Source organism: Colius striatus, chromosome 13 (assembly GCF_028858725.1).
Source record: "Colius striatus isolate bColStr4 chromosome 13, bColStr4.1.hap1, whole genome shotgun sequence".
NCBI classification, from domain to species: Eukaryota; Metazoa; Chordata; class Aves; order Coliiformes; family Coliidae; genus Colius; species Colius striatus.
Window position 1 is genome coordinate 23,070,797 of NC_084771.1, and position 12,505 is coordinate 23,083,301.

Below are 12,505 nucleotides of genomic sequence, written 5' to 3' on the forward strand. Positions count from 1 at the left end.
TGAGGGGACATGGTGTGGGGGCACAGGGATGGTGAGGGGAAACTGTGGGTATAGGGATGGTGAGGGGACACAGTTTGGGCACAGGGATGATGTGGGACATGGTGTGGGCACAGGGATGGTGAGGGGAAACTGTGGGCACAGGGATGGTGAGGAGACACAGTGTGGGTACAGGTATAGTGTGGGACTTGGTGTGGGGGCACAGGGACGGTGGAGGGACACGGTGTGGGCACAGGGATGGTGAGGGCACGGTGTGAGCACAGGGACAATGGGGAGACATGGTGTCGGCACAGGGATGGTGAGGGCACAGTGTGGGCACAGGGATGGTGGGGGCACGGTGTGGGCACAGGGATGAAGAGGGCACGGTGTGGGCACAGGAACAATGAGGGGACATGCTGTGGGCACATGGATGGTGTGGGACACGATGGGGGCACAGGGATGGTGAGGGCACGGTGTGGGCACACGGATGGTGTGGGACACGGTGTGTGCACAGGGATCATGAGGGGACACAGTGTGAGCACAGGAATGATGGGGGGACACGGTGTGGGCACAGGGATTGTGTGGGACACGATGTGGGCACAGGGACAATGAGGGGACACGGTGTGGGCACAAGGATGGTGAGGGGATATGGTGTGGGGGCACAGGGATGGTGGGGGGAAACTGTGTGGGCACAGGGATGGTGAGGGGACATGGTGTGCGTACAGGAACAATGAGGGGACACGCTGTGGGCACATGAATGGTGACGGGACACAGTGTGGGCACAGGGATCGTGAGGGGACATGGTGTGGGCATAGGGATGGTGTGGGACACGGAGTGGGCACAGGGATGGTGTGGGACATGGTGTGGGCACAGGGATGGTGTGGGGGCACAGGGATGGTGGGGGGCTACAGTGGGGGCAAAGGGATGGTGTGGGACATGGTGTGGGCACAGGGATGATGAGGGGACATGGTGGGGGCACAGGGATGGTGTGGGACATGGTGTGGGCACAGGGATGATGAGGGGACATGGTGTGGGCCCAGGGACAATGAGGGGACACGCTGTGGGCATAAGGATGTTGTGGGACACCGTGTGGGCACAGGGATGGTGAGGGACACAGTGTGGGCACAGGGATGGTGTGGGACATGGTGTGGTCACAGGGATGCTCGGGGGACATGGTGTGGGCACAGGGATGGTTTGGGACACAGTGTGGGCACAGGGACAATCAGGGGACATGATGTGGGCACAGGGATGGTGGGGGGACACGGTGTGGGCACAGGGATAGTAGGGGGACACAGTGTGGGCACAGGGATGGCGAGGGCACGGTGTGGGCCCAGGGACAATGAGGGGACATGGTGTGGTCACGGGGATGGTGAGGGGACACGGTGTGGGCAAAGGGATGGTGAGGGCACGGTGTCGGCACAGGGACAATGAGGGGACACGGTGTGGGCACAGGGATGGTGTGGGACATGGTGTGGGCACAGAGACGGTGTGGGGACATGGTGTGGGCACAGGGATGGTGAGGGACACAGCGTGGGCACAGGGATGGTGTGGGACAAGGTGTGGGCACAGGGACGGTGTGGGGACATGGTGTGGGCACAGGGATGGTGAAGGACACGGTGTGGGCACAGGGATGGTGGGGGGACACGGTGTGGGCACAGGGACAATGAGGGGCCAGAGCTGCGGGTGGCACCGGGACAGGAGGTGGTGGTGACTATCGTACCTTTTCCCTCTTTGTCTCCCTCTCATTCTTTTCTTTGCTTCTCCCACTTTCTATTGTTGATTGTTGTGGGGAAAATAAAGTAATTCAGCACTCGACTCCCCAACCAACTTGTCAGGAGCTTACAGTAAAGAATTTGCTTTGTGACCAGAGACATTTTTGAGAAGGGATTCTCGCAGGCCCTAATTCTGTTCTGTCATTCTATCCTATTTGGGACATAGCTCCACCGCAACACAGGTGGTACAGACTGAAAGCACGGAAACTAAAGCATGTTATGCAGGGGGAGTTGAAAAGAATTACTTAAACTATAGACAAGGGTGCGAAGTGTTGCAATAGACAAATCTCTCAGTTTATTTTATATATAAAGGGCACGGGGCCTCAGAGCAGACTCACCGCTGGCATTTCTGCCGGACGTAAAGGCACAACCATTCGCCATCTCCTTTGTGCCTCGGGCCACGTTTCCAGCTGCCGGGCTCGGGGTGAGCGCCTGCGGTTGGGTCTGGGCGAGAGGGTGAAGTGCTGCGGGGCTGAAGCCCCGGCCTTCTGTTCCCAAAGAACGGAACCCGGGCTGCTTAGATTTCTGTTCTGCGTATCCATTGTAGTTCACGGATCCTGGGCAGAACCCCCCAAAAAAAGACCTCAACGGACCCAGGACAGAGGCTGGATGGATGCTGGATGGATCCCAAACGGATCCTGGACAGTCTCCCCCAAAAAGACCTAAATGGACCCAGAGCAGAGGCTGGATGGATCCCAAATGGATCCCGGGCAACCTCCCCCTCCCCAAAAGGCTCTGAATAGACCCAGAATATAGCCTGGATGGATCCCAGCCCAGAGACAAAACAGATCCTGGATAAACCTCCCCAAAAAGACCCTAAATGGACCCAGGACACAACCTGGATGGATCCCAGCCCAGAGACAAAACAGATCCTGGACAAAACCCCCCCAAAAAGGTCCTAAATGGACCCAGGGCAGAGCCTGGATGGATCCCAGACAACCCCCCCCCCCCTCCCCAAAAGGCTCTAAATGGACCCAGGACACAACCTGGATGGATCCCAGCCCAGAGACAAAACAGATCCTGGACAAAACCCCCACAAAAAGACTCTAAATGGACCCAGGGCAGAGCCTGGATGACCCCTGGATGGATCCCAGATGACCCCTGGATGGATCCCAGATGGCCCCTGGATGGATCCCAGCCAGATCCCATTTGGCCCTTGCACCTGCTTTGGGATTTTGAGGCTTTTCCCCTTTTTTTCTGCAGCTTTTCCTCGATGACACCAAAGTGAAGAACTTCATCACTTGCTTCAAAGGTACTGGGATCCCCCCAAAACCCCCCCAAATCCTCCCCCTCAAAAATGACCCCTCAAAATGCCCCCAAAAACCAAAATCCCCCCCAAATTATCCCCCAGATCCTCTCTGACCCCTTCCAAAGACCCAAATCCCACCCTAAAACCCCCACAAATAAGCCTCCCAAATCCTCCCAAAAAACCAAACCCCAACTCCCCCCGACCTCAAAAGCCCCCAAATCCCAACAATCCCCCTCAAATCTCCCCAGAGCATCCCAAAACCTCCCAAATCCCCCCCAAAAAGCCTCCAAATTCTCTCCAACCCCCCAAAAAATGTCAAAATCCACCCAAACCCCCCAAAATATCCCCCCAAACAATCCCCAAAGTCTCCAAATCCCCTCAAATCACCCCAAAAAAACACAAAAGCCCCACAGAAGCCCCCAAATCCTCTCCAGTCCCTCCAAAATAAATCCCCCAAAAATCCCAAAATCCCCCAAATCCCCCCCAAAAAACCCCAAATCCCCTCCAACTCTCTCCAAAAGCAATCAAAATCCCCCCAACCCCCCCAAATCTCCTCAGAACCCCTCCAAAAAACCAAATCACCCCAAAATCCCTCCTCCCCATCACCATTCAGTAGCGTTTTAGCCTTAATTAGGGTCTTTAATTACAGACTCATCTTTATTTGGGGTCTCATCTGTATTGGGGGGGCTGTGGAGTGGGGAGAAGATACTCTCATCCCCTTCATTGCCTTTGTAGGTGCCAAAACATCCTCCTCTCAACCTAATTTGCATATTAATCACCACCTTAATTAACCACTTCCTGCCCTTAATTGCTCCCAGGCACTTGGTAACACTGATCCCTACTCACCCTCCTCCTCCCCCAAACCTCCCTCAGCCCCTTCAAATCGCTTTCCCATTAAGGAACACCCCCCTTTCTCCGGTGTTAATTAGGGGAGGGTTAATTAACGAGGGTGTGAGGTTAATTAACGTTGCCTTCCTCACTCACCTGGAGCTGAACCCCGGCAGCCTCTATGGGAGGGTTCATTATGGAGAATTGGGGGTTAGTTAGGAGGGTTGGGGTTAATTAGGAGGGTGGGAGTTAATTAGGAGGTTTAGGGGTTAATTAGTGGGGTTACTTAGGGTCCATCCTGGCAGGTATCACCTTCCTCTTCCTCACTCCCTTAGCAGTGGTTGTTCTGAGCAGCTTTAATCATGAGAGGACTGAGGGTTGGAGGTTAATTAGGAGGGTTGGAGGTTAAATTAGGAGGGTTGGGGTTAATTAAGAGCACTGGGGGTTAATTGTGGGAAGGGGTTATCCCAGCAGACGTTGCCTTTCACATCTTCTTCTTCCTCACCCTCCCTTAGAATCGCAGTGGTTGTTTTGAGGGGGTTAACCATGGGGGGACTGGGGGTTAGTTAGGGGCGTTGGAGGTTAATTAGGGGGATTGGAGGTTAATTAGGAGCACAGGGAGTTAATTCAGGGAAGGGGTTAATGATGGTTTATCCCAGCAGACGTTGCCTTCCTCCTCCTCATTTTCTTCTTCCTCACCCTCCCTTAGAACCGCAGTTGTTCCAAGGGGGTTAATCATGGGGACACTGGGGGTTAGTTAGGGGGGGCTGGAGGTTAATTAGGAGGGTTAGGTTAATTAGGAGCACACAGAGTTAACTGTGGGAAGGGGTTAATGATGGTTTATCCCAGCAGACGTTGCCTTCCTCCTCCTCCTCTTCTTCTTCCTCACCCTCCCTTCGCAGCCCCGCAGCGGCCGTTCCCAGCGGGCTAACCACGAGCGGCGATGCGGCTTAATTAAAAGGGGGGGCTGTTAATTAAGGAGAGGCGCGGGTTAATGAGGGTCCATCCCGGCAGACGTGACCTTCCTCACGTTCTTCTTCACGCGGCTGGAGCGGAACCGCAGCGGCCGCTACGAGCGCGAATTCCCGTTCGTGTCCCGCTGCGGCGCGGAGCGCAACCTCCTGCGCTGCGAGCACAGACCCATCGTCTTCACCCGCCTCCTGCCCCCGGACGCCTCCTCCTCAGCCTCCTCCTGCTCCCGCCGCGCCGTGCTGTCGTTCTGCGGCGGCGGGGAGCGGCTGGCCGTGCCGCTCCGGCCCGAGGCGCTGGTGATGCTGCCGGAGAACGGGCGCTTGTACCACCCGGCGCCGGGCCGGGCGGGGGGCGCGGGGCCGGTGCGCTCGGCGCTGGCTCTGGAGTGGGGGTCCCGCTTCGAGTACGAGCAGGGGCCGGAGCAGCCCCCGACTCACTTTTGGTGGGAGGGGAAGAGGTATCGGCTCATGGGGGAGCTGGTGCAGCTCCTGCGGGGAGGGGAAGGGGCGGGGGAGGCGGAGAGCGGCGGGGCCGCGGGGCGGGGGTGAGGCTTGGAGGGGGTGGGAAGGGGCATTGCATGGCCCCGGGCGAGGAGGAGGAGGAGGAGGCAGAGCTGGTGTTCAGCCACACCGTGTGGCTGATGCTGTGGTGAGGTGAGCGTTGCTGGTGCCAGGGATGTGGGTGTTGTGTGTGGGTCCCCCCACTGTGCTATTAAAGGTCTCTGGCAATTGAAATGAGCCTAGAGGTGATGGGTGCCACTGCAGCAGTGTGGGTGCAGCTGTGGAGAGGTTGGTGCTGCTATGGTGAGGTTGGTGCAGCTGTGGTGGGTGACACGGTGCTACTGCCACAGTGTGGGTGTCCCCACGGGTGCTGCCACGGTGACAGTGTTGCTGCCACACTGTGGGTGCCACTGTGGTGATGTTGGCTGGTGTGTAGAGGGAAGGGAAGTTCTTCAGAGGGATGTGGCCATGGGCTGAGGTTGCCCGAGGGCAAGGAGCCAGCAGCGTGCCCAAGGGGGCAAGAAGGCCAGTGGCAGCCTGGCTGGGCTGAGCAGTGGGGTGGCAGCAGCCCCAGGGCAGGGATTGTCCCCTGTGCTGGGCCCTGGGGAGGCTGTAGCTCCAGGGCTGTGCTCAGTGCTGGGCCCCCTCACTCACTGCCACAGGGACACTGAGGGGCTGCAGGGAGAGGAGAAGATGCACTGGGAAGCTCTGGGCTAAATGAGGGTACCTGAGGCAAAGGTTCAGTCTGCAGAGAAGGAGGCTCAGAGGAGACCTGATCACTCTGACTCCCTGGCTGTGGCTGAGAGGGTCGGTCTCTGCTGCCAAGTTAAAAGCTACAGGCCAAGAGGAAAGGGGCTCAGGGTGCCCCAGGGGAGGTTGAGGCTGGAGCTGAGGCAGAACTGTTTCCCTGAGAGGGGTGTCAGCCCCTGTGCCAGGCTGCCCAGGGAGCTGGGGGAGTGCCCAGCCCTGGAGGGGTCCCAGAGCCGTGGGGCTGAGGTGCTTGAGGGCCGTGGCTCAGTGGTGGCTGTGGCACTGTGGGGTCAGGGTTGGACTCCAGCAGCTCAAAGGGCTTTTCCATCTGTAATGATTCTCTGGTCAGTGCCCTGTGTGCCAGAACAGCAGCCAGCTCTCTCCTTGGTCCATTAAAAGCAGAAGAGCTCCATCCCCTCCGCTGAGCTCTGCCACTTCCTCCTGCCAAGCATCCCAGGAGGACTTGGGTTAATCAGGCAAGGTGGGGTTGGCTTTAATGAACTCACCATAAGCGAGTGGCACAGCCCAGAGCCCGGCACAGCGCCCCGAGGTGAAGCTTCCCTGGGGGGGGGATGCTACAAGCTGAAGTAGTCGATGGCTCCGTAGCGCTGGAGGCTGGTCGTCCACACGGCGTCTGCTCTACCCGCGCTCGCCAGCAGCCGGCACAGCTCCGCCGGGAAACCCTCCTCCCCCTGCGTAGGGGTGTGGTGGCCGGAGCCCCGCGGCGGCTGCGAGTAGCCCACGAGGCGCAGGTCGGGCAGGGCCGCGCAGCGCCGCCGCGCTCAGGGGGGTGCCGAGGAGACCGAGGCAGCGCAGGCGGCGGGAGCGGCGCAGCGCCGGCAGCAGCAGCTCCAGCTCCGCGTCCCCCAGCTGACACTCCAGCAGCTCCAGCTGCAGCAGCGAGCACGAAGCGGCTTCCAGCAGCGTCCGCAAGGGTTGCAGGAGGCTGGGGGACATGAGGTTGTGGCCGCTCAGGTCCAGCTGGAGCAGGGAGGGCGCGTGGAGGCTCGAGGACAGGAAGATGAGGTCGGAGGGGAGCAGGCAGCAGAAGGCCAGCGCCAGACTCTCCAGGGGAGTCTGCAGCTCGCTGGGAGGACAGGGTGGGGTGGCAGAGTGAGTGGGGAACCCCCAAAGCACCCCCAAACCACCACGAGGCTCTCCCCAAACCAGCCACAGACCCCTAAAACCCTGAGGCTGCCCAAATTCCACCCCCAGGATCCCCCAAAATCCCTCAGCTTCCCCAAAGTCTCCCCCAACCCCCGTGAGGTATCCTCAAACCTCCTGAGACCAGACCCCTGAGCTGAGGCAGAGCTGCTCTGGGACTCCATCTCCTCATAAGTGTAGACAGTTGCACAGTGCCAAACTGGGCAACTCCCCTAAAACCCCCGAGCCAAGGCAGAGCTGCTGTGGGACTCCATCCCCTCTTAAATCTTTGCCCACAGGGTGTAGACAGTTCCCCAATGCCAAACCCCAACCCCAAAACACCCTGAGGCTGCCCAAAACATCTTCAGGCACCCCAAACCCCTCTTTTATGCCTCCCCTGAGCCGAGGCAGAGCTGCTGTGGGACTCCCATCTCCTCTTAAATCTTTGCCCACGGGGCAAATGCCAAACCTTCCCCCCAAAACCCCCTGAGACCAGCCCCCTGAGGTGAGTCACAGCTGCTGTGGGACTCCCATCTCCTCTTAAATCTTTGCCCACGGGGCAAATGCCAAACCTTCCCCCCAAAACCCCCTGAGACCAGCCCCCTGAGCCGAGGCAGAGCTGCTGTGGGACTCCATCCCCTCTTAAATCTTTGCTCACAGGGCAAATGCCAAACCTTCCAAACCCTCTCCCCAAAACCCCCTGAGACCACCCCCTGAGGTAGTGCAGAGCTACTGTGGGACTCCATCCCCTCTTAAATCTGCCCCCACAGGGTGTGGGTGATGCCCCAATGCCACCCCCCCACACACACACACATTCCCTCCCGCTGCAACGTGTGAAGGTTTTGGGGTCCCTCCCCCAGCGGGCAGCTTACCCCAGGAGCTGCCTGAGTCTCCCAGAAAGCCTGGAGGAGTACAAATCGAGCTCCTTGAGGGCAGGCAAGGCCCGGAGGTGAGCGGCCAAGCAGCGGATGCCGGCGTCCGTGCCCGGGGGCTGTGCGGCGCACGTCCACGTTGCTGTAGGGCAGCTTGAGGCTGCGCAGCGCGGGGAAGCGGCCGAGGTGAGGCAGCACTTCGCACAGCCCCGCCAGCCCCAGGTTGTTGAAGCGTAAAACAACTCTGCGGACGGCGGCAGGCTCCAGGGAGTCCAGCAGGGAGACGACGGTGGAGACGGAGAGCTCCTCGGCGTGGAAGTCGCGGCAGAGCAGGCGCAGGGGAGCGCAGGGCGAGCGGAGGGCGGCGCGCAGCAATAGGCGCGTAGCAATAGGGCACCCCTAAGCCAGCCCCCATCAATAGGGCATCCTATAGCACCCCTAAGCCAGCCCCCATCAATAGGGCATCCTATAGCACCCCTAACCCAGCCCCCATCAATAGGGCATCCTATAGCACCCCTAACCCAGCCCCCATCAATAGGGCATCTTAGAGCACCCCTAACCCAGCCCCCATCAATAGGGCATCTTAGAGCACCCCTAACCCAGCCCTCTATCTATAGGGCATCCTATAGCACCTCTAATCCAGCCCCCCATCAATAGGGCACCCCACAGCACCCCTAGATCTGCACCTCATCAATAGGGTACCCCTAACCCAGCCCTCTCTCAATAGGACCTCCCATAGCACTCCTAATCCTATCCCCCATTAATAGGGCACCCTATAGCACTCCTAACCCAGCTCCCCATCAATAGGGAACTCCAGGGCAGGACCCATGACCCACCCCTCTTAATGAGGGGTACCCCCAGCACCCCATAAAGGAAGCCTACAGCAGGATCTCCGACACCCCCCTTCCCTCCCTGGGCCCCCCTGTGCTGCCCTCACACCCCTCGACCGCCCTCAGCTGCCCTCACCCCCCCTCGATCCCCGGGGTCCCCTTCAGCTGCCCTCACCCCCCCCAATCCCCGGGGTCCCCTTCCTCTGTCCTCAACCCCCTAATCCCCGGTGTCTCCCTCAGCTGCCCTCACGCCCCCCAATCCGCGAGGTCCCCTTCAGCTGCCCTCACCCCCCCCAATCCCCGGGGTCCCCTTCATCTGTCCTCAACCCCCTAATCCCCGGTGTCTCCCTCAGCTGCCCTCACGCCTCCCCAATCCCCAGGGACCCCTCAGATGCCCTCACGCCTCCCCAATCCCCGGGGCCCCCCTCAGCTGCCCTCATGCCCCCCCAATCCCCGAGGCCCCCCTCAGCTGCCCTCATGCTCCCCCAATCTTCGGGGACCCCTCAGCTGCCCTCACGCCCCCAATCCCTGAGGCCCCCCTCAGCTGCCCTCACGCCCCCCAATCCCCGGGGACCCCTCAGCTGCCCTCACCCCTCCCAATCCCCGGGATCCCCCTCAGCTGCCCTCACGCCCCCCAATCCCCGGGGTCCCCCTCAGCTGCCCACACGCCCCCAATCCCCGGGGACCCCTCAGCTGCCCTCACCCCCCCCCAATCCCCGGGGACCCCTCAGCTGCCCTCACCCCCCCCAATCCCCGGGGACTCCTCAGCTGCCCTCACGCCCCCAATCCCCGGGGACCCCTCAGATGCCCTCACCCCCCCCCCAATCCCCGGGGACCCCTCAGCTGCCCTCACGCCCCCCAGTCCCCGGAGACCCCTCAGCTGCCCTCACGCCCCCCAGTCCCCGGAGACCCCTCAGCTGACCTCCCGCCCCCCAATCCCCGGGGACCCCTCAGCTCACCTCCCGCCCGCCGCCCCGCTCCCGCCGGGCCCCTCACGGCCGCGCTTCCAGGCATTGGCACTGCACCCCGGCACCGCCCCTCCGCCAATCAGAGCGAGAGTTTCACCACGGAAGGCGGGCCCGGCGTCGTTACTAGGTGCCGCCTGCCATCCTCGCCCGCCCATTGGCTGCCGCCGTGTCTGTCATCGCTTCCTCCCTTCTTATTGGCTGAAGGGCGGCGGCAGCGGGAAGTTCGATCTGAGCCCCAGACGCTGCGGTCCCTGCGCGGCTCCGGGAGGTCTCGGATCGCCCCGGGCCGGGGAACGGCCCCGCTCCGCACGCCATGGAGCGGCAGCGGGAGGTCAAGGCCCTGCTGAAGAGCTGGGAAGCGGCTTTTGTCCGGGAGCAGCGGAGGAAGCCCGGCCAGGTGCCCGCTGCGGGGGGCGGGGATGGGGAGGGGCGGCGGGGCAAAGTGGGTTTTTAATGGGGTTCTGAGGGGAAAGGTGGAGTTTTGAGAGGAAAAGTGAGGGGTTTTGTGAATTTCTGAGGAACAAGTGGAATTTGGAGGAGAAAAGTGGGGTTTTGGTGGAGTGTTGAGGGGAAAAGTAGGGGTTTGGTGGACTTGTGAGATACAAGTGGGATTTGAGTGGAGCTCTGAGGGGAAAAGTGGGGGTTTTGTGGAGTGTTGAGAAGAAAAGGTGTTTTAGTGGAGTTGTGAGTGAAAAAGTGGCGATTTGGAGGATTTTTGAGGGTAAAGGTAAGTTTTTGGTGCGGTTCTGAGGGGAAAAATGGGTTTGGGCAGAGTTTTGAGGGCAACAGTGGGTTTTACTGGAGTTTTGAGGGGAAAAGTGGGGGTTTGGTGGAGTTTTGAGGGGAAAAGTGGTTTTTTTGTGGGGTTCTGAGGGGAATAAAGGTTTTTGTAGAGCTTTAAGGAGAAAAGAGTGGGGTTGGTTGTCTGCTGAGGGGGAACAGTGGAGATTTGTGCGGTTCTGAGGGGAAAAGTGCGGGCTTGGTGGAGTCTGGAGTGGAAAAGTGGAGGTTCGGTGGGGTTTTGAGGGCGAAAGTGGGTTTTTGATGGGGTTCTGAGGGGAAAAGTGGAGTTTTGGTGGAGTTTTCAGATGAAAAGTGGCTTTTTTTGTGGAGTGTTGAGAAGAACAGTGGGTTTTACTGGAGTTTGGAGTGAAAAAGTGGGGGTTTTGTGGAGTGTTAAGGGAAAAAGGGGTTTTAGTGGAGTTTGGAGTGAAAAAGTGGCGATTTGGTGGATTTTTGAGGGTAAAAGTAGGTTTTTGGTGTGGTTCTGAGGGGAAAAATGGGTTTTGGTGGAGTTTTAAGGAGAAAAGAGTGGGGTTGGTTGTCTGGTGAGGGGGAACAGTGGAGATTGGTGGGGTTCTGAGGGGAAAAGTGGAGTTTTGATGGAGTTTTGAGAGGAAAAGAGGGGAGTTTGTGAATTTCTGAGGAACAAGTGGGAATTTGGAGGAGCTTGGAGGGGAAAAGTGGGGTTTTGGTGGAGTGTTGAGGGGAAAAGTAGGGGTTTGGTGGACTTGTGAGATACAAGTGGGATTTGAGTGGAGCTCTGAGGGGAAAAGTGGGGGTTTTGTGGAGTGTTGAGAAGAAAAGGTGTTTTAGTGGAGTTCTGAGTGAAAAAGTGGCGATTTGGAGGATTTTTGAGGGTAAAGGTAAGTTTTTGGTGCGGTTCTGAGGGGAAAAATGGGTTTGGGCAGAGTTTTGAGGGCAACAGTGGGTTTTACTGGAGTTTTGAGGGGAAAAGTGGGGGTTTGGTGGAGTTTTGAGGGGAAAAGTGGTTTTTTTTGTGGGGTTCTGAGGGGAATAAAGGTTTTTGTAGAGCTTTAAGGAGAAAAGAGTGGGGTTGGTTGTCTGCTGAGGGGGAACAGTGGAGATTTGTGGGGTTCTGAGGGGAAAAGTGCGGGCTTGGTGGAGTCTGGAGTGGAAAAGTGGAGGTTCGGTGGGGTTTTGAGGGTGAAATTGGGTTTTTGATGGGGTTCTGAGGGAAAAAGTGGAGTTTTGGTGGAGTTTTCAGATGAAAAGTGGGTTTTTTTGTGGAGTGTTGAGAAGAAAAGGGGTTTTAGTGGAGTTCTGAGTGAAAAAGTGGCGATTTGGTGGATTTTTGAGGGTAAAAGTAAGTTTTTGATGTGGTTCTGAGGGGAAAAATGGGTTTTGGCAGAGTTTTGAGGGCAACAGTGGATTTTACTGGAGTTTTGAGGGGAAAAGTGGGTGTTTCGTGGAGGTTTGAGGGGAAAAGTGGTTTTTTGTGGGGTTCTGAGGGGAATAAAGGTTTTTGTAGAGTTTTAAGGAGAAAAGAGTGGGGTTGGTGGTCTGCTGAGGGGGAAAAGTGGAGATTTGTGGGGTTCTGAGGGGAAAAGTGGGGGCTTGGTGGAGTCTGGAGTGGAAAAGTGGAGGTTCGGTGGGGTTTTGAGGGCGAAATTGGGTTTTTGATGGGGTTCTGAGGGGAAAAGTGTAGTTTTGGTGGAGTTTTCAGATGAAAAGTGGGGTTTTTTGTGGAGTGTTGAGAAGAACAGTGGGTTTTACTGGAGTTTGGAGTTAAAAAGTGGGGGTTTTGTGGAGTGTTGAGAAGAAAAGGGGTTTTAGTGGAGTTTGAAGTGAAAAAGTGGGGATTTGATGAATTTTTGAGAGTAAACGTAGGTTTTTGGTGTGGG

At 58.2% G+C, this 12,505-nt stretch overlaps 1 protein-coding gene across 1 annotated transcript in view; it reads right to left on the bottom strand.

Annotated features, from left to right (window-relative positions):
* Positions 1-6,515: 6,515 nt before the first annotated feature.
* Positions 6,516-12,505, bottom strand: part of LOC133626564 (leucine-rich repeat-containing protein 14-like) — a 41,749-nt gene continuing 35,759 nt past the window's right edge. The window contains 4 exon segments of the mRNA XM_062006410.1: positions 6,516-6,812; positions 6,814-7,134; positions 8,063-8,178; positions 8,180-8,461. Of these exon segments, the coding sequence (XP_061862394.1) occupies positions 6,623-6,812; positions 6,814-7,134; positions 8,063-8,178; positions 8,180-8,461 (909 nt within the window). The 3' untranslated portion in view covers positions 6,516-6,622.